General features: G+C 38.5%; 2 protein-coding genes across 5 annotated transcripts; both read right to left on the bottom strand.

The window, feature by feature from the left end:
• Nucleotides 1-276: 276 nt before the first annotated feature.
• LOC108994567 (E3 ubiquitin-protein ligase UPL1) lies at nt 277-16,786 on the bottom strand. 2 transcript variants are annotated; one of them, XM_018969822.2, is made up of 16 exons: nt 16,449-16,786; nt 14,943-15,038; nt 14,656-14,862; nt 6,448-14,439; nt 6,029-6,346; nt 5,300-5,501; nt 4,912-5,198; nt 4,454-4,743; nt 3,113-4,241; nt 2,851-2,997; nt 2,607-2,687; nt 2,205-2,430; nt 1,976-2,115; nt 1,336-1,442; nt 1,051-1,221; nt 277-646 (listed from the first exon to the last, which is right to left on the bottom strand). In XM_018969822.2, the coding sequence occupies exons 1-15, from the start codon at nt 16,479-16,481 to the stop codon at nt 1,119-1,121; spliced, it is 11,358 nt and encodes a 3,785-aa protein (XP_018825367.1). In that variant the 5' UTR covers nt 16,482-16,786; the 3' UTR covers nt 277-646; nt 1,051-1,118. The 2 variants fall into 2 exon arrangements, with proteins under 2 accessions (XP_018825367.1, XP_018825373.1); XM_018969828.2 differs by having other exon boundaries at nt 1,057-1,221.
• Nucleotides 16,787-19,773: 2,987 nt separating this feature from the next.
• Nucleotides 19,774-22,809, bottom strand: LOC108994578. Of its 3 annotated transcripts, none has more exons than XM_018969858.2 (3): nt 22,559-22,635; nt 21,592-21,659; nt 19,774-21,472 (listed from the first exon to the last, which is right to left on the bottom strand). In XM_018969858.2, exon 3 carries the CDS (start codon nt 21,428-21,430, stop codon nt 20,498-20,500), a length of 933 nt encoding a protein of 310 aa, XP_018825403.1. In that variant the 5' UTR covers nt 21,431-21,472; nt 21,592-21,659; nt 22,559-22,635; the 3' UTR covers nt 19,774-20,497. The 3 variants fall into 3 exon arrangements, with proteins under 3 accessions (XP_018825403.1, XP_018825385.1, XP_018825410.1); XM_018969840.2 differs by having other exon boundaries at nt 19,807-21,469; nt 22,559-22,809; XM_018969865.2 differs by lacking the exon at nt 22,559-22,635 and having other exon boundaries at nt 19,807-21,503; nt 21,592-21,645.
• Between the last annotated feature and the right edge of the window lie 1,099 nt (nt 22,810-23,908).

The following is a 23,908-nucleotide window of genomic DNA, read 5'->3' as shown; positions in this document are numbered from 1 at the left end:
TCCATGTTGAACATAACATGAATCGGTTTGCTTTGGGATTTTGTTTAAGGAAATTGCTGGAAATCTAAAACTGGTGGCTGCTGCCATATCGAGTTTTGCATAGCTCTTTCAGGGTTGAAAGTTCCCAACATATATATATATATATATATATATATATATATATATATATATATTTACAACCAAAGTGGTCTGAAATCTAATCTCTCCATTATCTTCATCAAAGGTATTTAACCTCCTGCTGCTGCTGCTGCTGCTGCTGCTGCTACGAGCTAATAATTTTTTGAGAAAATCTAATATTACCATTCACGTTAAGGGGAAAAAGAACTGTCTACAATTAAGGCCATTACATATACATTCCCAGGCTACCATCTGCTGCTATGTAGTTTACAAAAAGCCTTGAATATGAACAATGATATATGTGTGCATTAACATTTTTTTGTACACTTCCTACTACCACTCGTTGACGGGGGCAAGAACCCAGCCTTAGATTTTCTAGCCATTTGTTAATGAGCAGCCAGCCTGTGATTCCTCAAAAGCATAATTTCGTCTGTTGAAATTATATAAACAACTGATTGCCAGCCTCGGGGAAGAAAAATGTGCTGAAGAAACTTCCCCCCTATTGCCGACCTGGAACAGTTGTCTTCATCTGCAATTAAGAGGAGATGCCAATAGAATTCAATGTTGTAGCCATCAAAACACGGTATAGACCAGTGACACGGGCATGCAGCACAGACCCACACAACTACATCAGGGGATTTTGACCCATTTGGGTGCCAAACAGAATGCGGGGAAGGAAAAAAAAACTCGCAAACTATTAGCTATCCTTTCCTCTCATTCATTGTTTTCTAGATCCAATCAAAGCCCAAAACAATTCTTGCATGATATATACCCTCCTCTAGGACCTCAACTTCCAATACTGAAAGATCTAGGGATGCAGTAAAAACACATCTTACCTTCTATACAAAAAACATCATTTAAATAATAACAGTACAGCAGATGATCAATGCGAAATTATAAAAAGAAATTAATGGAAAAATATGTCCAACTGACATGTACCAAGGGAACTTTGAAGGTAGATTGCTGGCACTGTGGGGCCACAATTCTACATTTATCTTTGGTCAGCCAAAGCCAAACCCTTCATTGGCTTCATGGATAGCAAGTAGCAGGCGTTCTTGAAGCTGTTCCTTGGAGGTATACTCGGGAAGATCAAGTTGATTAAAGCTGCATCACAATGTGGAAAAAAATGAGTTAATTAGTTTAAGCCCTAAAAGAACACGCATTGACTCCAAGTACCCCTCCGGCTAAAAAAGATGGGGTAGATATGTTTACACAAACCATGTATGAGCTGAGGGTAGGCGGTCAGGAGCTCCATATGCCTTGTGAATTTGAAACCTTTGAGGACCAGAGATACCTTGCAGGGCCCTAAAACCCTCCAAAGGAACCTGAATAACCAAAAAGTTGGACAAACAATTCATAATTACTACAACTAAAAATAAAGTATCACACACACACACACACATGAACCACTCTAACAAACAAGAATCCTGAACCAGCTTGAAATGCCCTTCCCCAAACCACATGGTTCAACATACCAATAATGAGAATAAAAAAATGCATACACCACTTAAAAGGCATACATCACAAAAAGCATTTCAGAAACAGGAGATTCTGTCACCAAGACATTAGCTTCTCCTATGTCCTAACCACAACTTGCATGCCAAAAGTATAACATGTCAGATGAGGAAACAACCACAAAACATTACCCAAACAAGATAAAAGAAACCAAAATCAAATTAACTGAACTAATGAAATCTGCTCATGGGAATTAGAGAACAAATTCTTGGAAAACCCCATATCTTCAGTAGGGTTTCATGGGAAAGAAAGATTGGCATTAAAAAAAAAAATACAACACAAAATACAACGTGAAACTTGTGTTGCAATTCTAACTAACATTTTATCTAGTGCACCAAATCACCTTAGATGTTCCAGTGACAAATTGCAGCAGTCTTGCCATGTCTTCCTTGTTAAAAGCCTTAACCACCTCCCAAAACCATTGAATAGCACTAGATGCTGCTGTATAGCCAGTGTACTCCGTGTTGGCCTTCAAATCATCCACTGCCAAAGCAATGACACCAACCACATACTTTTAAGTAAACCAGAAGCACACCGTAATTATTAAATAATTGCAAGGGCAGCCAACTTACAATCAATTTCTGGAAGTCCACTTATAAGTAGCTCAAGCTCTTTGTCATTGAAAATAGAGATAAGTTCCCGTGGTACCAATTCGTCGAATCCTTGTAAAAAGGAAGTAATTTGAGGACAGATGGCATTTGTCAGGATATGTCCAGCAACAAGGTCCACATACTCATGCTTTGTTTCTTCTGTAACCCTTATATTTCTTCCTCCGGGTTTAAGCTCAAAATCAGTAACCTTTTAAAAAACCACCACAGCCAAATATCTCTTATATTAGATTACTTGATATCGAAAAATATTCATGTCTTATGAAAATAAGATTGAAACTTCTGAAGATTTTACAAAGCAAAGAAGCTTGATATATTCAAATTTTCTGCAATTTAAGCAGAGATTATAATTTGTAATTTAAATACCTCACTTTTCCCATAAAGGATATGCTTTTCTTCATCTGCATCCATGCTAAATGTCAGGTCAAGAATGTCACTCACATCATTCTGAAACAGGCCAAATGAAAGAAATGACACAAAAATCAACACTTCATACAGAATAAGCCATAGGAAAGCATGAGTAGAACCACAAGGGTTAACGATACTGAGAACAACAACAACAACGATAACAGGAAAAGAAATCGGATTGTGAGTATATGAACCCACTGACCTCTAACATCCACTTCAAATTCTTGTAGTAATCAGGATCAACTGCCTCTATATCATGGTAGGTCACCTTGGCACGAAGTATGTGCTTGTAGAACGACCGAGTAAAATAAACATCCAAAAGTTGCCCATCAAACAGTGCTTTTGCAACCTAAACAAAAGTTCAAAGAAAAATTGTGAAAAAACTTCTTAGACTAGAGTTGCAAAAATATTTAAACAAAATAAAAATATGAAAACAGCCTCAGAACTGGTGTCTCAAGAATTACCACACGGCCCACAAACTTGAAGTAAGAAAGATGTTCTGTCTGGTAGACAGAATTGGGGTTTGGCTGGAAAGTTGCGTTGTTTCCCACAGTAGTGAAGAGCAGTGCCCCCTTGTCAAATAAAACCCTTGACAGTAATTGATACCATTCTCTAGTCAGACCTCCAGCATCAATACCCTCTTCACCTTGGAATTGCACATTCAATCGTCCCTTTAAGTCCCGAGTGGGACGCATCCGCAACTGATTGTAAGAATCCTCCAAAACATAAGCCCTCCGAACACTTATCCGCAGTGGGCCAGAGAGGAGCTGCTCATGCTGCTGCCTGATTCTTGAACGGAAATATGCTCGCTTATTGTCAAAATCAATCAGCCTTGGTGCCTTCAGCAACATCGAAAGTGACTTCTCTAGTAAACCTGGATTCTGTCTGATAAAAGCATTCAATAGCCGACGATGCTTCTCAGCAAACCTTGAAAATGTGACTCCACCATCAAGCTTCTTCTGAAAATCCACACTGTACTTGGCAGTTGAAAAGGTTGAACTTCCAGCAGATTCGTTTACTTCTCTTGCAGTTATATTGGCATGATCTTGCTGTGCGATGGACAGGTTTGCTTGTAACTTTTCACACAGAACAAAGAATGCCTCGATGAAGGGCAAGAGTCTCTGGGCTCCAGGAGGAAGAGGAGATGAAGAAGTCGTCCCCTGGACATGATCTCCTATGTTTATGTTCGACATAGTCTGAGAAGAGGAGCTTTGACCCAACTGTGTCTCAGTTACACTTATGCAATCACTTAATTCTTGCCACAGGGGCTCAAGTGCAACATTCAGCTTTTTCATAGTAGCCTGCTCCTCCTGCTCCCCATCATTCTCAAGTCCTGTACTCTCATTAATTCTAGATGAAGTGAGCGAGCTAAGTGCTTGTAGAACACGTAGGATTGCTGCACCAGCCATGGAACCAGCACTCAAACCAAGCATGTGTGTTTTCCGCAGAGTGACAAGCTCTTTGACAGCTGAACTGCTCAATCCATGGGCTGATTCAGAAAGCTCCGACATAAAGAACTTTCGATGGGGTGCAACAACAGCAGCCAACTTCTTCAACACCTCACCAGCAAGCATATACACTTTATCTGAAAGCCTAGATAAGTAATGGACAGGTTAGTCACTATCAAAACAATAAGGCATGAAAGAGAAAGGGGGGCAGAGAGGCAATGGATGCATAGCATAGATAAAAGTGAAACACAAGAAAATGGTTAGCGGGACATTAGAGGGAATGGAATTATATACGCTACAATATAGTAACAGAACATCTAAACCATTCAGTAATAAGAATCAGAGCATTAATTGTACCCCTCACGACCAAGGATGCTGCACAGATTGCTAAGTTCTGATTGGGGCAATCGCAAAAAAATACTATACATATCAATGCTCCTCTTTTCATCTGAAGCAGATGACTCAGCACCAGAACGGTTATCTTCTTGCTTAGAATCTGGTTCTGATATAGGAGGATCTTTCTGGACATCACCCGGAACTTCATTAACTGGCAAATCTAGGGTATTTGCTGTTGCCGTTTCAGATTGTGGCTGATACTCTAATTTTGATGCTGCAGTATAAACAACTACTTGAAGCAGACCCATGACCTGAAGCATTTAGAAAAATAAATACATTAAAACAAGATGGGGCTCTCAGTTCTTACATTTAAATCATAGAAAGAGTATCAACCAAGCTAGTATATAATACATAATTAGAAAGAGCAAGATTGTGGCCTGAACTATTTTGAAATCACTTGACCATGATATCAGATATACCTGCTCGAGGTGAGCAGTGCTGCGTAGAAAAAGTGGCCGATTCAAAAGCTTAAGGAAGAGTATCAATGGAATATCCCCATCCAGAGAGCTTTCCAAAGGTATTGATGACAGTCCTTCCACAATTTTCTCCTTGCCTTTATCCTTCTTGGCTTCCATACATATTGGACTTAGTGACTCTGGAACAAGTGAGGGATCAAAGTAGAATAACGCATTGGCAACAGCAGAATGATTAGTAGCCAAGTATGTGAAAATCTCAAAAGTTCGACGCAAGACCAATGGAGGAAGACCTGTAAAGGGGCAAATTTGGGATAACATTAATTAAAAATAAAAACAATGAGCAACCACAAAAATAAGCAGATGGATATGGTGATATCATATGAAATCTTACCATCTAATAACTGGGATCGACCATAAACAACATTTGACTGACAACCATATAACCTCTGGGAGTTCATTGTTGGAAATCCACTGGCTGAGCCTTCAGCCTCTGGCTTGATCATATCAAGCAAAAGACGAACTAGAATTGCCCTTGTCACACTATGTGCACATAGGTTTAACAAGAGTCTCTGCAAGAGGCCTTTGCCAAGGGGCTAGACGCATGGTAAAACAATTAGCCAATCATCATAATACAGCATAAAGCTCACCCAGATATATCACAATGCCAAAGCAAATTCCAGAACAATACTTGACTCAGTTTTCCAGATTTTTTTATTTTTTATTTATTATAATTAAGTCAGTTTTCCAGAATTTCCAAAGATACCTAAAATTCTCTTTAATGCTTGGGAACACATATTCTGAATTCTACAACAATTTTGACCTCTTTCCATATGAGATTTTTGCTTTTGCATTTGTCTATGACGAGTTGATTCATGAAATCATCAGTTTGGAGTAGTAATTTGTCACAGAAAAATTCATAATTCCTTTAACAGTTCGATGCAAATTTTGTTCATAATTTAAACTACCTCCAAAATAGATGCTGACCACAATTCCTTTGTATATAGCAACTAAAATTTATTTTCAACTATCATACACTGTCTTATATACCACTTTTGCAGGAAATCTGGTAAAGAAAACATAAATATTTCCCGACTAGAGCTAAAATAGAACATGATATTACCTGCGCCAATCGTAGGAGTCGGACCAAAGCTTTCAATGCATTTGCATCCAGAAGTGGCGCACCTTCAATTTCCTTCACCTTCAAGCTATCTGCAATGGTAGAAGCTGCCCTCCGACCTAGTGTAACTCCAACACCCCTGTCCATCACGTGTTGCCTGTCAAAACCCAACCCATTCCTCCGATTATTTAGCCTGTGGCTGCTTGCAAAAAGGCTGCGAGCCTGATAATGACTCATTGCCCGGTCCCTTAGCATTTGGGCTTCGGCAAGTAGGGGAGAAGGCAATGCAGACAGCACTGCTTCTGATGAAGTCAGAAGTACCTGAAACAGAAGCAAAAGACGAAGGATTGTTATAAACAATAATATAACTAACAGTTATCGCAACTCAAAACCTAATCAGAGAGAAAGTTGAAGATGCAAACCTCTTCACGCAAATCAGCAGGAAAAGTAGCAATGATTGAAGCATTATCCATGTCAACTGGTTGTCCTTCAGCCTGCTGTGCAACCCTCTGAGCTCTTTGTTGGGCCAAAACTTCTGTTTGAATATCTGGAGGAAGAGCAGCTAAAAACTCAGGGTCAATATCTTCAGCCAAAGGTGGTGCATAAGTTGGAGGCTGGATAGACTGAGCTTGCTGGGAAGCTAGTACTTCTGATCGTAGGTCTTCAGGTAGTGCTTCCAAGAAGGTGGGATCAATGGCATTAGCACCAGGCACCTCACTATTCAAACTAGTCTGCTCAGCCTGGTTATTGTCCATAGCAACCAGTGTATTTTGCCTTGACGAAGGCTCATTTGTACCATATTCAGAAGCAGACACGGGTTGCTCAGATTGATTTTCTCCAACATCAATATTATTCATAACAACATCAATACTTTCATGGATGGAAGAAGCATGACAACCATCTGAATTAGGCATTGGCAAACCAGAAACTGCCAGACCATGATTACTGGCCTGATCATCAGTTCTTGAGAATCCATCACAATCGGTGGCCTGAAGTAGCACATCATGTAGACCCGCAGGTGCTTCAGAAACCCCATCACATAGTATATCAGCATGGACGTCTGTAGATGAGTTGACAATTTCTGCCAATGTCCCTACCTGCTCATCAGCATTGCCATTTCCTTCACCAATTTCCATGTTATCAAGCCCATCTGGTGTAGTGTTCAGTGAAAATGGTTGGATCAACATAGGTTCGTGCTCCTGTAAACATTCGCCTGCATGTTCAAGAATGGATTCTGGATTAACTTGTTCTCCATGAGTTACACTCTCAACCGTGGGGTTAACTGTGGCTTCATCACCATTTTCTTCATGCCGCCCTTCGCTTTGTTGGCTGTTGGCGTTAGCACCCTCTGCCATCACCAGACTATCATTGGATGGAAGGGCATCTGGTTCCTTCTCCTGCACTCCCATGTTTTGGGACTGATTTTCATCAGGACCTATAGCAGGAGCAACACTGCGCAATTGGGAAATGAAATGTTCCTCTACTGCTTGCGCAATTGCAGCAGCTTGAGCACCAGCTTGTGGCAGACCATCATCAGTCCAACGACCATCACCAGGGCCTCTTCGTCCTGGTAACTGCAAGGAATCCATGCCTACAGAATAATCAGTCAAAGGTGGGGGTGCTGCCCCAACCAAACGGTCACCAAAGAGACTGCTTGGAGCATTATCATATGGAAGAACAGGAGAATCAAACATGTAGAAATGAGCTACGTCAAAGCTCCCAGATGGCAAAGCTTCTACATCTCTGGAAGAATTCCCACCAGATGACCACATTGAGACCAGATCCCCTGACTGGGATGATCTTAAAAGAAGAGGATGTTGAAAACCATTTACTTCTGCAACAGATCTCTCAAAGGAAGACCTACCTGTTTGACGCCGCCGTTCAAAGCCTAAAGGCCTTCGAAGACCAAAAAGATCATCCACATTAACTCCTTCAAAAGGCTCAGCTGCAACATCAATTAGACCACCTGCAGCCCCAGGTTGCCAAAGTACCTGCAAATCATCTAACCCATCAAGGGCTTCCCTCCATCTTACCTCTATGACACGATTCTCATGAAAATCATCATCCTCCTCATCAATCATCTCGTCATTGTAGTCATCTCCCAAGCCTGTATCATCATGGTCTTCTACATCCGTATCAGCTAGAGGCATCATGCCACCACCATCTTCTGCTATATCCTCATCGTCATCCTCCCCCTCATCATCATCCTCATCATCCTCACCTTCATCACCCATGTCATCGTCTTCATCACCCATATCATCATCTTCCCTGTTCTCAACCCTAAAATTCATATCAATTTGGTCAGTGTTGTGCAAAACACCACCCTCTTCCATCTGTTCATGCATAAAATTCATACCAATCTCCATAGGTGGATTGGTATCCATTATCTCCTCCATTTCTATCCTCATATCTTGCTCCACAGACTGATTAGGATTTTCATCATGGTTACCTTCATTTGAAGAAACTCCTTGATTCTGCTGTTCATTCTCCTCTGCATCTCTGGCTTCCTCTTGTCCATTTGTATTCTGATTATGCTCCAAAATGTGAACAGCTGACGGTGCGGTTGGCTGATCATCAGGTCTTCCACTTAACCCCATGGGTTTTTTCTTGCTTGTCCTCTCAGATTTAAAAATTTGGTCACTAGCATTAGCAGCCCTCGTTAAACATTCCAAAGCCTTAAGTATAAGATTCACAATTTTAGGAGCATCAGGATGGTCCAAATCGATCACTTGAAGAATGCTAGTCAGGCACTGAACCATTCCTCCATCTATCATGCTTCTTGCTATGTCAGGCGAACACCCACAACCACCAGGCAAGTTGCTGGAGGATGAATTTTTTGACAAAATAGAATACACCAAATCAACAAAAGCAAAGACCTTATCTGGCAATAAAATGGTCTTAGTAGAATTGCTCTCTATGTTTGATAACAAGAACAAGGTTTTCACAAGTTCACTAATTACTCGCCTACGACCTTCACCAGATCTACCGCACAGAACAACTAGGAACCACGAAGCCTTTTCAGACAATTTACCTCTCCATTCATCAGGTCCTGCAGATTTATCAACAGAAACTGGAACCAACTGATGTAGAATATGATGAATTATTCCACCACCATTTCCAGAACCATCTTGAGGATTAGATCCCCTGAGTTGACACAATTCCAGATCCCGTTTGAGTATAACTCCAACTGCATGTACATACATCAGAAGGACGTCACTTAATAACTTGAGGACAAAAGTCACCTTAGCAAGCCCTGCTGATCTTTCAGCTTCAGACTCTAATTTCATTGTCTCATCGACCTTTGATTTACCCTTTACCTTTGTAGCAGGTTCATCAACCTCCATAGAAGATAATTTACTCACACCAACTTCGTGGTTTTTTGGCAAACCATATTTTAACACTATATCAAGAAGTTGATCGATTACTTGAGTGAGATTGGCAGGGATCTTTTTGTGGCTTTTAGAGCATTTACCAGATCCATCAAGAATCTTATTTTCAGAAATCCGAACACATTCATTGGAAGATAATCCAGCTTCAGCGGAGGATGCCTTTGATTTGTCCTTTTCCTTCTCTTTTTCTTTTGATAACACCACAAAGGTCCTACCTGCAGATGTCTCCAGCTGACAAACAGCACTGGCAGCTTTCATGAAAACCACAGGATCCCTAGAGATAACAGGTGCCATTGATGTCAAAAAAGTTCGTGCAGAAACACGCCCAGCATGCCCATTTCCAGTCAGAGTTTGTCGTATCTCTAATTCCATTGCTGTTTGCAGTGTCTGGGGATCTTCAAGGAGATGACGCACAATAGCAGATGCAACAGTGTCATATCCAGGGAAGAAACAACTTCTTGGGAGACTAAAAAGAGCAGCCAAACCTCCATTTTCAAGGAACTGCAAAGCTAGGGAATGTGTTTTCGTCAACCGAGCACATACTTGCAGAACAGCCTGCATGATCACTGCTGGGACATGCTGTTTTATCAAATCACAAGCAACTAAAAGCAACTTATGACTCTCTTCAACAGTTAAATATCCAGTCGATTTTCCCAATATTTTTTCAAATGTCATACCAGAGTCTTTCTCAGGGGCATCTGAAGCTGGTTTTTTCTCTTGAACAGATGCAGGAGCTGGACAAGAAGTAAGATTTCCAGGCAAATCCAGCAGAGACCCTGCAGGTGTTCCTTCCTTGTTCTCAGAACAAATTTTGGGCCTGGACTGCAGCATGTTATCCAAGATAAGCAGTAAAGCACTAATGCACTTTGGGAACACAAGCTCCTTCCCTGACTCATTTCTAGCCTTACATTTCGTTAAAATATCTATCACAGCTGGTACAATACCATTCTCAGCAGCAATTTCACGGGTACTTCCATCCTCAAAAAGTAGTAACGCTATAACATGTGATAACATGCTCAATGCACTGATATCCTTTGGAAAGTCCAAAGGGCAAAGCTTCAGCTGCTGAATAAGATAAGATGCCACTCTTTGACGGTCTTCTCCTTTGTTCCTATTGCAAAGTGTAGTAAACAAATCCGTTAAAGGAAATGCCATTGTATCACTGCTCTGAAATAGTTTCACCGACGCCACAAGAATATCATCAACAGGGGGTGCCTTCATATGACCATCTTCTGTTGGGACATCTATTGACTTGTCCGCATTATCAACTTTAGATGTTTCTGATGAACTTCCCAGTGAAAGAGCAAGTGCTCGAGCTAGTTCATCATCCTCCTGTACAGGATCCTCAGCATGACTAAACAGCCATTCCATGGCCATTTCAACGCTATTTGTTTCCACTCGTCTTAATGCTTCTTCTGCTCTTGCTCTTGTAAAACCCATCTCAACAATGGTGGCAATAGTAGCTTCATCAGGTGGCGGGGGCATGAATCTCTGGTTTGTAGTCCCAGCAATGCCGCTGCGATTACGTTTCACATCTCCCACACCAGAGTATACATGTGTAACAAGTGAAAGAATGGAAGCAATGAAACCCAGACTACAATTGGGAAACATGAGGTGGTTCCAGACAGGAAGTACAACATCCAGAACCTGCGATTGCAGCATACGCACAAAGACTTCAGGATCCCTTGGAACTGGAAATAGCCCGATTGAAAGACCAACTGCAACCGGCTGCACAAGAAGCTGTGCTTGGGATGCAGAGGTTGGAGATATAAGTAAAGAAGAATTAACAAAATACTCGAGCACACGGCAATAGCTCTGTAGTGTATCAAGCAGCCATGTACTGTGAGACAATTTACTTCCTTCACCCGCCTTTTCATTCTCAAGACCTGACATGGATGTAGAGCATGGTAGTGTCCACAATAACTGACTTGTAGCTTCAAATGTTGTCAGTAGCTCCTTAAAGGTACCGTGAACATAAAAATTATTAACCATTGCAGTATAACAAGTGCGTCGCCTGCTGTCAAATGTAAGTGATGCCATGTCGTCCACTACCTTTCCAAGATATCGACATTTTACAGATAATGACATGTCAATACCCGCAGGAGCAGAATACCCAGAGAAATTAAGAGCATCAAGAAATACTTTAGCCAGGCCAGTTCCAAGAGTTTTTGCAGCTGAACTCAATGACCCCAAGTCGGCTCTACGACGGTTTGGTGATGTGAATCCCTTAACAAGAGCTGTGTAGAAAGAGCGCAATGTTGACGCAAGCTTGTTAAGAATCTCCAAAACAAGAACATCAGGACTTTTCTTCTTCATATCCTGGGAAGAAGATGTCTCCAGTACATTAGACGGAACTTCAGAATCCATGTTCAAAGCCTCAAGTTGCCGGCCCGTCCTTCCCCGAATGCGTGTCAACCCATGTCGACTGCGACGGTGCAGACCTTCACCAGAACGAACAACTGACAGAAACTCCCGGTCACCAGCCCATAAGGATTGAGAGCCATTCCTGAGGGACATTGGGTTCATGTATCTCACCACCGGTATGTTTGCATCATCATCGCTCTCTCTTCCAACAGCATTAGATGGAGCAGCCTCTGAACTCTCAGGTTCTTGGTCAGCATTCCACTTCTCATCCACCTTGGAATCATTACACAAAGAAATTTGCCAGATTATTTCCCTGTATGCGCTCCCAAGATCTCTCAATACATCAGCATCTGCAGTGCCAAGCTCTGAGACCACACTAGAAGTCCCCTTCAACAAAAAATTAGATAGAGACAGAATGCCTTCAAGACTGGAAAGATTTCTCAAAGCCTTTGTTTGCAGTGCGGATTCAATTACAGCAAGCTGAGTCCCTCCAACGGAAGCTAAGAGCTCATTTGTTGATTTCAGATGCTCCCTCAGAAATGAACATACTGCCCGAGCAAGAGAAGCAGAATGCTGTGGTGAGAAATTCTTGAAGGCAACAGAGATATTTTGACCAACGGAAACTGAAAGAGGCATTAAAGGCAAAGTAAACAATTGCAGAACAGCTTCAATCCCCTTCTTCTCTACAAATATACGACATGTATCAGAATTCTGAAGAATTGTTTCCAGAAGACGAGCAACATTGCTCACACAGTCAGAGAGGAATGACTCAATATTAACTATTGAGGAATCAGCAGATGGCTCAGTTGTCTGCTCCAAATGATCCATCTGGGATGCATCCTTATCATCTGTAAAAATCAAGTTCTTCTCTTCACCATCAGTTTCCATGGGAACAGGAGTAGAAGAGCACAAAGGATCAGTTGACAAGTCAGAAGCATCAACCCCAGATCCAATTCTCAAAATGGCATTCAAGATCTCAATCAACATATCCACTCCAGGCCCGCGCAAAGAAGAAGCATGGCGCATTAGTTCATCCAGTCCACTAGACAAGGATACTGGGGTATCACTAGTGAGGGCACGCAAATATGTTCTTGAAGTAAATATTTTCACAAAACACCTCAAAGCATTGCGATCTCTAACAGCCTGAAGGCCATTATTGTTCAGGCACAAAGCATCCAAACACTGAGGTATGCATGTTATGGCATCAGAAGAGCACAGAACTCCATCCATTATAGCATCCAAGAAGGCAGAAGGAAGACCGGCTGCATCCAACACAGGAAAACAAGTGGGATCTTTGTGAATCAAATCACTCATGACAGTAGCTGCAAGTGAAAACACCCCACCACCAAAATCTTTTGCCCTTCTAAAAATTAAGCATAAGCAATACGGTAAACTCTCTTCTGATCCATAAACACGTGCAGTATTTCCAGGGGCATAAGTTCCAAGGGAAATAGCACGCAGTAAAGCTTTCATCAGCAATCGCCTGTGATATGAAACTAATGCTTCAGAATACAGAGGCTGCATGTCATCTAGCTCACTGGAGGAGCCTGCAACCACTTGCTTACTCCCACTACAATCAGAACTTTCACCTTGTTGCTTTGAACCATTTTCTATATGTGACACTTCCAACTTCAGACGAGAGATGGTATCATCCAAACCACCCAAGTCCCTGAATAACGCAGCAGCTGGATTGCTGAAATCCATAAAAGCTTCTAGGATGTGCACAGTGGCACTTACCAAATGCAAGTGCTGTGGATTTGTGTCTTTAAGAAGGGGTAGAAGAGTAGGAATAAAGCCTGCTTCACGCATGGCTGAGCAACCTGAGGAAGTCGAGACCAAAACAGTGACAAGAGATAACAGAGCCTCAGCAAAAACTACAGACAACTTTGAGGCCTCGCTAATAACAGAATCAATGGCCTTTTGCATGAGACTGGAGAGGATGCCACGGTGACCACCCGATGTGACAGCAGTCAAGACAGAAGGCTGGCGAGACCTATCTTGACAAAGGGCAACCAAAGACAGCAGACACAGAATTCGAATCTTCTCAGGAACTGCATCTTCATAGCTTAATAACAACACTAATTCATTGACAAACTCAGGCTCAGTGTTGAAGAAAGAAACTAGCCCTTCTGCATCACCACTTGCTTGAACAAGAACCATAAAGGCATACAAACGAATGCAGGTATACTGCTGACGAGAAGCTAAAGAGCCAAAAGCCCTTGCAAACCGCAGTCTTGTCAATAGAGAAAATCTTAAACTGGTGGGTACTTTGTATTCTGCAACCAAATTGCTTAAAAGCTCTAGATCAGTCTCTAGGCAAGTATTGATATTGGATAAATGAATTATCTGCAAACCCTGGGTTGAATGTGCTGCAGCAGGGTGTTCATGTGACGACTCACTGGACACATAAAATTCAAAATGCAGGGTGCAACCCAACTCATAGGCAATAGGGTCACAACCATCCTGTACAGCAGTTGCAATTAATCCAAGCCCCTCTTCCTTTCCCCCCCAACCTTGTGCAAGAGCAAATAACTTTGAATTCAGAGAAGCATCTCTAATAGAGTACTTGCCAATCGTTTTTTTAAAAAAAGCAGCCAAAGTCTGCAGGCATGCCTCAACAACATCTGTATCTGTGGAAGCAAGCAGTAAAGAAAGATGCTGCTGCAATTACATAAAAACCAAGGGCATAAGAACTTATGAGGGGTAAAAGAAGAACAAAGCTTCATGTAAGAACTTTGAAACAGAATTCAAAACCACTACAAAGAATAACAGCAACAACATACTAGTATGGTTGTATTGACCATTCTCCAAGCCAGTACTATTCCCAAAAAAGACAAAAACTACAATTATTTTTTTTAAACAGAAATATAAGTGTACCTCATAAGAACTATAGAAGTGCTTGTTTGTGCAATTCTCCAAAACTATTCTTATAACACGGAGAATTTGAATGATAGCTTCTCTTGGAAAGGGAGGATCAGAGTCCTGAAAATTATCCTCAACCTGTAAATCCTTCCTTGATTTTATGTGCTTCTCAAAATATGAATCAAAATGATTAAAAAGATCCACCCAATGATGGAAATCTCCCTGCACCACCAAAATAAACATAAATCAAACCACATAGCAACAACCAAAACATTATAACATTTAAGGTGAAAAAAAGGCACCTTATCAAACTCCCAAATGAAACCTTTGAGGGGTTCTTGAATATCCTCGAGTGGAACAGCAGTGACACTATCGATGAAGGATCTAATTCTTGGAGGCTGAAACAAATAATCAGGTAAACATAGGTCATGTTTGGGCTTCGTATTTTTTTCATTTATAAAAAACAAATTCAATCCAAACATCTTTTAAATCTTACAAAAATCATATTTCTAAAAGACTTCCTCTAAGCATATGCCTAGGTTTTCGTAAAAAAACACAAAAAAAAACTTTCACAAAACCCCCAAAAAACATCTCTCACAAAAATTTTATCCAAACAAAATTTGCAATCTCTATACCCACTTTTACAAACCCCAATAAAAGCACATCTTGAAAGGTTTTTATCTAAACAATTTCTTGTTTTTCCTACCCACTCTCACAAAACTCAATAAAAGCACTTCTCAAAATTTTTTCAGAACTTCAAAATTTTTTTAAAAAAAATTCTACTGACCAAACATTGGCCATGGTTAGTTAATCTTTTAGGCATGCCATATTACTGGAAACATAGTTGTATCTCACCCATTAGAAATAGCCAAAAATAGAAATAAAAAACGGAAACCAGATTAATCAAAGCAATTTGTGAAGTACATAGCCCTGTGCTAACAGTTGCCTACCAGTCGTTAATCACAAAATTAAGACTACCAGAGCTCCCAAAAGGCTTTTCCAATGCCAAAGGCTAAAGGCACAAAACTTTCACTACCAGATATCCTGAAAGGCTTTTCTATGATCAATTGTGGTAGTGATCCCAAATTCCTCGTGAAAGAGTTCTCTTTTTTTTAAAACAAGATATTTTCTGACTTCCGGTAGCGGTGGCAATTGAATTCACTTCCTTACTTTTCCAATTTTCCCACATTTCCCAAGCAACCAAAAAAGGAGTAAATAACATATATTGGGGCCTTAGTTATTTCATTGAAAAACAAACCAACCTTTTCAACAAGAAATAAAGATGTGGCAAGCACTCTAATAAGTAGAACAACTGTATTAAATTAAAAGATAGCACTTCTTGACTCTTGGTTAGCAGTTTTTTCACCATGTGAACAACCATCTCACTGAAGCAGTTGTCTTCAGCTCAATACACTGAATATTTCCAAATTCACAGGCCACATGTGATAAAATTCAATAAAAAAGATATTATTCTCCAAATCCTAACCTTTATCTCGGAGTTTCTGGGTAACCAAGCAGAGAATGGGAAATATATACACAGAAACAACCAAAAAAAAGGCAGTAAAACAGCAATCTGTAAGCCATCTAATTCACAATCACAGCAACGCAGGCATAAAAGATGACTACGGAAAAGCAACCATTCCGCATAAACGATAATATTAGCACACTCATTGTATTCAAACATTTCGGGACATAATACATAACTATTGATGTATGTATGAGAGAAACAGATTAAACAATATATATACACACGCACACAAGCATAAATTTAGGCAATCGAATATTGTTTTATTAGTGAATATGCTGACCACTTCTAGTGCCCTCCTCTTCTTCAACTTCATCTTGGAATAAAAAGCATTTCAAGAATCCAAACCGCTTCAAGAAACCGATCAAATCCCCCAAAAAACCGAGGATCGATCGGAAAATCAGAAAACTCGAAATCGAAGACTAGAAAACGTTTGTTTCTTTTTTTTTTAAGTAGGGTTTGCTGTCAATATTCACAATGATCGGATCCTATGACTATGATTCCGCTGAATAGTCCGGTAGAATTGGAACGAAAACAGAGAGAATTCGAGGTTTTTAAGGTGGAGAATTGAGGTTTCGATAAAATAGCACGGAGAGAGGGATAGAGTTGGAGAAGAAATCCAACTGAAAAACCAAGTGCTGTGTTTATATAGATTGGTTAAGAGGAAGAGACGAGACGAGAAGAGAAGACGGAAATTGATGAAACTAATATAATTAGAAAGATTACTCTATTTTTTTTTTTTTCCTTAATTTCGTAATTTATTATATTCCATAATTACCCTTGTAATTATTTTAGCTGTTGGTTCTTGGTTTTTCACTTTTTTCTTTTTCTTTTCCCCCGACTAAATGGATTTTAAAACCAAAACAAAAAACAAAAAGGCTCACTCACTCTTTGATTTTTGTTCAAAAGTTTTCATAATTAATATATAATTCTTCTTATATAAATTTTAGATTTATTCACTTTTTAAAAAAAATTTTAAGAAATTTATACATTCTAAAATTTCAGATATTATTTCTCTTAACACGTATATACACACATACACAAAAATCAAAACTTATTATGCATATAATTATATTATAAATCATTTTATAACTAACTAATATTATAGTGTAACTTCATCAAAAATATTAAATTTTATTTGACATAACTATCATCCATTTAAAGTAAAAATGAACAGGTAATTATTAAAAAAAATCATAATTGTGTGATTCCTCATCAAAATTCTCACCTGTTAAAAGTCGTTAAAAAATATTATCTTTTAATTATATTGATTAATGATACATATCATACTTTCATCTTATTTTTATCTCATTTTATACTTAATCATATTTTTTTTTATAAAAAAAAAAATCAAAAGTTGAAGCATGAAGGCAATTGTCATGTTCATCGTAACATAATGAAGAGTTCAATGAGAGTGTGGAATATAAAAAAAGGGAAAAGTATTCTTACAAGTAAATTTGTGCATCAAATTGAGTACAAATGCTGACATGTAAGATATTTATTTAATAAAACAGTTTGAATTAAAGACGAAAATGATTTTCATAAGATAGAAGACATTTTATTCTCTCAAAATTTTTCTTTATATATTTTTCTTTTCAATAAAAAAATAATATCAACATCGATATGCGGTTTGGTGTACCCAAACCGCTTGTGCCTAGTGAGGCTTATATAAAAATATTTAATTCTCTATTTTTCATTTTATAGCCATTAAAGTTAATAAAAAATGAGTAATGTTACATGCAGTCGTGGAATACGTAAGCGCAATGCAGTTACTTTAAAAAAAAGTGGACTCTATTATTAAAAAATTATTATTTTTCATATAGATTTCGTATTTATTTATTTTTTTCAAAATAATTGTACTGCACACTCACAATTACAACTACCATTTCTCACAAAAAAAAAAACTGACCAAAACGACTATGCTATTATTATTAGACAAGCCATAAATAAACAAGCTCCATACAAGCATTTTGTAAAAGAATGGATTTCACTAATAAATAATAATTTTTTTAATATTTTTTTAAGGTAGAATCTACTTTTTTACAAAGACTTGTATGAGACTTATCTATTTGAGACTTGTACAAATCATTTCTCTTATTATTATTATTATTATTATAACTCATCTAAAATGAGTGTAACTTGTTCAACGTAACCTTTTTTCACAGCCATGGAATTCAGAAAGGGTTACTTTTATGGTAAAACTGGTCGTGCAAAATATGCTTGGACTTATCTTAGCGATGAAGGTTTGGGAAGACTAGAGGCCCACAGCAACTTTATTCCACGAACATTTAACAGTGAGAGAGGGAGAGAGAGACCTTTTTTTTATCAAAAAAAAAACAATGAACAGAGTAGCAGAACCAATAGGCATTTGCAACGTGTGGACTTCATATTTTGTTGTCTGTTAATTTGTCCACCGCTCATTTTTGGAGGAATAGACGCATGTATATTTACATATTTGATAAGTTAGTATTTGATTTGTAATGAAATTTAATTTGAAATTCAAATTGTATGGTGTCAGTAATATGAATATCTTTGGGAAATTTCAAATAAAAACATCTCATGACATTTTGTAGACGGTTTAAGAATATAAAAGATTTTGAGTCTTGACCACCCATTAAGTTTGGGAGTTAATCATAAGAAACAAGATATCTATAAAGATTATAGGTATGCCGGTGTTTCTACGCATTTTATTGTTGCTACGTTCTTATGTTCATTTTTTCTAATCGATGATCAAGACAAAGTGGTCGTGAAGTCTCCTATAGCCAGTCCAGACAAATAAGATGCAGCACACATTGATTTACCGTGACTTTTAGTCATAGGCTTACAACCTATCTATTAGATTATATTAAAACCGTTTCAAGTTGCTTTCCCTTAGTGTTAAATGGGTGTGAGCCAATTCTTAGCTCCAGATCGCCTTTTTTTTTTATTCCACCTGTGTTGTATTTATTTGTTTTGGGATGATTATTGGAGATTCTCACTCCATTAAATCTAGTATTACGTAACCATTTAGTTTATCTGTAAAGATTACACTCCTTGCATATATACATACTTATCTTTACACAGTAGAAACTCAAGATGTGAAAAAAGAAAAAGAGGGACGGCGGAAGTCCTTTTTCATTATGCTTTGCTTGGTGTAAAGAACCATTTTGGGCTACCTAGCTAGGTACCACTGTTTTGTTGCAAGGTGTCAAAAGAATTAAGCATTGGCTGTCCATAAGATACCGCTAAACGAGAGACAGGGTATAAAACATAGGAAACTTTCTCAACCAATCCACATGTTTCTTGTTGCTTTGGGGAAACAGATTACTTAAAAGAATCCTTTTTTTCTTCGCCATAGGGGTAAAGGCAAGAGAAAAAAGGCAACAATTAAAGCAGATTATTCCTTTTTCTTTAGATTTAATTCATACTAAGGCAACAATTAAAGCAGATTATTCCTTTTTCTTTAGATTTAATTCATACTTACTCCATTCTTTTCTTTATGGGGTGGGAAAATAATCTTAAAACTTGACTTGGACAAGCTGCTTTGGCTTTAGGAGGTTTCACTCCCTGTGACAGACTGGGTAGGATTATAGTGTGACCAATTGGTAAACTAATAGACTACCAAGAACTGACAAAGCTACCACAGTATTTATAGTCTCATCTTGCTGAATACAGTCTCAGCACAAACTCTTGGTCCAGTACTTCATAATAAATTAAAAACCCAAATCCTGTTTCCTCTATCTGTCTCTCAAGATTAATAGGTCTGGTTACATGCAAAATGGAAATTAAATTTACAAGACATTTCCACCTTATAACGCACGACCCTTTTACTTGTAAGCTTACAAGTGATCTTAATAAAATTATATCTTCTTCTATAAGTACTGCTGAAACTTGAAAATTGATCACTTGAACTACCCCCCGAGCATGCATTTCTTTGTCGAAGATTATTCTTCTTAAAGAACCTCCTAGACTGGCTGTCTTCATCTACTATGATATCCCCAAGTTCCAACAATGTATAGATGGAAGGCAACAGTTGTACCGGCATCATCCTATAAAAGATCACCATGGACAACTCCTGTTCAACCTAGATCACGAGTCTTGTTGCTCCATATTCATATTTTCTAAAGAATGTATAAATCGTCCCTTTGTTGTAGATCAACCTGAATCATAAGTCTGATTTTTGGTAAGCAGGTATCAAGGTTCATAGAAATAATTACTGATGATTCATCCATTCTTATCATGCGCTCAGCAGAAAAATTTATACCAACCAAGAGGCTCCTGCACACCAGGTCCTCCTCAGTATGAGCATAACCTAATAGTTGTCCTGGTCTGCCAGGAGGCCTCCAAGTAGTGTCAGTCATCACTGTCACTTATCTCAAAGACTGAACTTCTAATATTAAAAGAGGAATTGGGTTCTGGGACTTTTCTCTCTCTGAATCTGCATAGAGAAACTGCAGGCTTTTTCTTACTCCCAGAATTTGCGAGATTACATGAGGCCAGAATTAGACGTTTCCCAACTCCAGATCTTTGAAGCTTATCCTTTAAAGAGTCAGGAGTTGGGGCAGTTGGCAATGGCGACAGCAACATCCTTGGGGGTGTTTTGACAGTAAACTCTGGGAGAGCCTCAACTTGCATCTTTGAGTACATATCATCTCGTTTAGCCTGTGATTGTTCTTCCACCTGACTTTGAAAGGCTCTCTCCGTGGCATTGACACCTGAGTTTGCAGGGCTGTCAAAACTGCTTACCTCATTGGAAGCTGGAAAGTATCTCTTGATAATACCTGTGACTGATATTACTTCTGATGACACCTCACTTGGGGCCTCTGCTATTGGGCTAGAAATTAAACCTTCTCTAGGCTCAACTTCCTTTGCGGATGCACAAAAACCAAACCTCTCTTTGGCAGTGACACCAATTCTACCGCTGCATTCCTTCTTTATTTCACTTGCATTGCACTCTCTGAGATGGAGATTCTTCCAACTTTTAATTTTCTTTTTCTTTGGAATAGAGACAGTGCTGGGAAGTTCTTGGGTTAAAGGTTTAAGGTACTTTGATCCTCCTAAATTCATTTTCTTACATTCTCCTTTTGAGTCAATCTTACAAGTGCTTATAAGCAAGTTTGGTGGTTCCAAATAAACAGCATCTTTGCTACCATTGCACGAATGTTCCCCAACTTTTCTTGCCACACCCATGGATAGACCTGACCTACTTAAATAATTCAATGGCCCAGCTTGCATATGCAGAAACCATGTTCCTTTCTTTCCCTGGAAAGCATACTTTATAGGCATTGACTCTGGCAGATGGTAAAGGCATGATTTTTGCTTCACCTACTAAACGATGGAAACGGGCTCAGAAGCATTACTGAATAAAAGAAAACCAGAAAAAGAAAAGAATTCAACTACAACATAATTGAAACTATAATGGAGTAAAAATCAAAACGATAAGGCACCATTAATCCATGGATGGTGATCTTTCCAGCTTCTGGGAAACAGTTGAAGTGCACTCCTTCAGCTTCTCCTACAGACAGATTTGAGACTAATAAGTATTCCATAAACTAGAGCATGGAAGATATATTTAGATATTAAATGCCGCATCAAAGTTGAATGATATGCTCAGCACATGAATTGAAAGAAGAAATCATTACGACGCAAACTTCAAACAATGAGTTAGTCTTCAGGTGAAACTTCTTTTTTTCTTTTTCTTTTTCTTTTTTTTATAGGTAAACCAATAAGCTTTATTAATAAGAGAATAGGCATAGCCCAAGTATACAGTACGTATACATGAGTAACACCAAACGAGGATTTGGAACCGAAATAATAAATTCGTGGACACTTAGCCCATTAAGATCTATTGCCCCCGTCCAAAGGAGCGAGGTTTAAAAAAGTAAGCTTTCAGTCTTTCCATTGTCCGCTCGTGATATATAAGATGCAAGTAAACAAGAGGCACTTCAATTGAGATACATACAGATTCATAATATGATAAGTTAAAAACAAAAAACAAAAACAAGAAGGAAGAAAGTGTTGATCGGATCTCCAGCAGCAAAAAATCGAGACAGCTAGACATGTTTTGGTAATAAATATCATCATAAGTAACTCTTGAAAGAGATTTACTTATACAACACTACCTAGAATTTAATCTGCTCAAGTGGCACCACTGGGAATGGAAACCCAACAACAAATTTATATACTGCAAAGATTGCTACAACCCAGAGTAATCCACAGAATGGTTTTCCACAGTAAACTGTATTTCTATACTGCAAAGAGTATTGCAAATCATTACTCTGCAAAAAAGAATGGGTAGAACAAGCAAGGGCTACAGAACAAAATGTCGTAGCGAACTGATTTTAACCATAAACCAGAAGAAGATAAAGACTAATACATGAAAAGAAGAAAATGGGAGAGAGATTTTTGGCTTACTCTTGAAATCTCTTGCTGTGATATCTGGAGGGACAGCCATCGCTATGCGCGTGCCCAAGTTGGTATCAGTGAAGACTGGTACCACTTCGGCTGTCGAAGCAGCCATTTAAATTTTAATCGGTCCCGTCCAGAGGGAGGCAGAGAAGCCAAAGCATTCAAACAAAAGGAACGTGTCAACAATATGGTCAGGGCAAAGTCGCCCCAGAGGAGAGTAGGTTAAACTCGATTCCTAAACAGAACCCGCCATCATCCCAGGCCCGGACTAGGATACTAGGTGTGGGTGGCCGGGCCCGCCACCCCGTCTGGTCGAGTGGGGGCCCATCCACAAAATGGGAGATGTGCAGACAGATGCCCGCACGCAAGCTGGGCGTAGGGACGGGGCCTGAGCAGGGCCAAGCTCGCTCGATCAAGCTTATATATTTATATATATAAATAACATTTTTTAATAAAATTTTAAAATCACATAATTTTATCTCAACGATGCTCAAAATATTTCGTTATTATTTATTATTTTTTATCTATTTTTATTATTATTTACTATTATTTAATATTCTAAATTACTTTTTCAGTATTTTTCAATACTATTCATATAATATCTAAAAATAGATAGGGGGCCTTGCCCATGGAGTGGCAATCTTATAAGATACTCTTATTAAAGAAAAAATCAACTTATAAACTTATTGGATATAGTAAAATGATTATATGATATAATTTAATTTGAAATAAAATTTTTAAAATTTAAAATTTATAAATTAAATATTATCATTTTTTAATAAATGTGAATGATGCATTCATTTTATACACCGGCTTGATAATATAATAACTCTTAAAAGTTAAAACTTCACTATTATATTAGTTTTCAATTTTCAACTTCTCCTCAATTGGTTCGTAGTTATCTTCTCAATTTTTTAGCAGATAAAATGCTAATTTATTAGAGTATATGAATCGTAAAAATCAACATGCACTTGTAATGTTTATGTGTTATAGAGGAGCTTTTCTAAGATTAGTAAATAAAAAAAGAGTGTTGATATTAATATCTCATCTTAAAATTTAGATCATCTCTCTCCCCTTACTCATTTTTATGTTAATGATGGAAATTCTCGTGTAATTTACTTAAGAGAAAAGTGCTTCATTTTGTATATATAGAACTTCTCATAAAAATGGTCACATGGTATATCAAATACAATTTTTTTATATGCAACCGTCGGTGTGAAACCGGTTGACGTGGCACTACCGCATCAGCTTATATTTTATTAAAAAAAAACGGAAAACAAATTAAATGTTTAGAAAGGGAGGAAAACGAAACCAAAATAAGCTGAAGCTCGAGCTGAACCCAGAGACCCATCCTCA

This window comes from Juglans regia, chromosome 9 (assembly GCF_001411555.2).
Source record: "Juglans regia cultivar Chandler chromosome 9, Walnut 2.0, whole genome shotgun sequence".
NCBI lineage: Eukaryota > Viridiplantae > Streptophyta > Magnoliopsida > Fagales > Juglandaceae > Juglans > Juglans regia.
This window is presented reverse-complemented; position numbering and strand designations above follow the sequence as displayed.

What these genes read in the sequence shown, in the direction of transcription:
- LOC108994578 (XM_018969840.2), bottom strand. Translation starts at nt 22,664, where the DNA reads ATGGCTGCTTCGACAGCCGAAGTGGTACCAGTCTTCACTGATACCAAC. An exon ending in CACAGCAAGAGATTTCAAGA is followed by an intron (nt 21,660 to 22,558) that starts GTAAGCCAAAAA and finishes ATCTGTCTGTAG; the next exon opens with GAGAAGCTGAAGGAGTGCAC. An exon ending in TCACCATCCATGGATTAATG is followed by an intron (nt 21,470 to 21,591) that starts GTGCCTTATCGT and finishes ATCGTTTAGTAG; the next exon opens with GTGAAGCAAAAATCATGCCT.
- LOC108994567 (XM_018969822.2), bottom strand. Translation starts at nt 16,481, where the DNA reads ATGAAGTTGAAGAAGAGGAGGGCACTAGAAGTG. An exon ending in AGAGGAGGGCACTAGAAGTG is followed by an intron (nt 15,039 to 16,448) that starts GTCAGCATATTC and finishes TATTTGTTTCAG; the next exon opens with CCTCCAAGAATTAGATCCTT. An exon ending in TGGACTTCCAGAAATTGATT is followed by an intron (nt 2,116 to 2,204) that starts GTAAGTTGGCTG and finishes TTGCTTTGGCAG; the next exon opens with TGGATGATTTGAAGGCCAAC.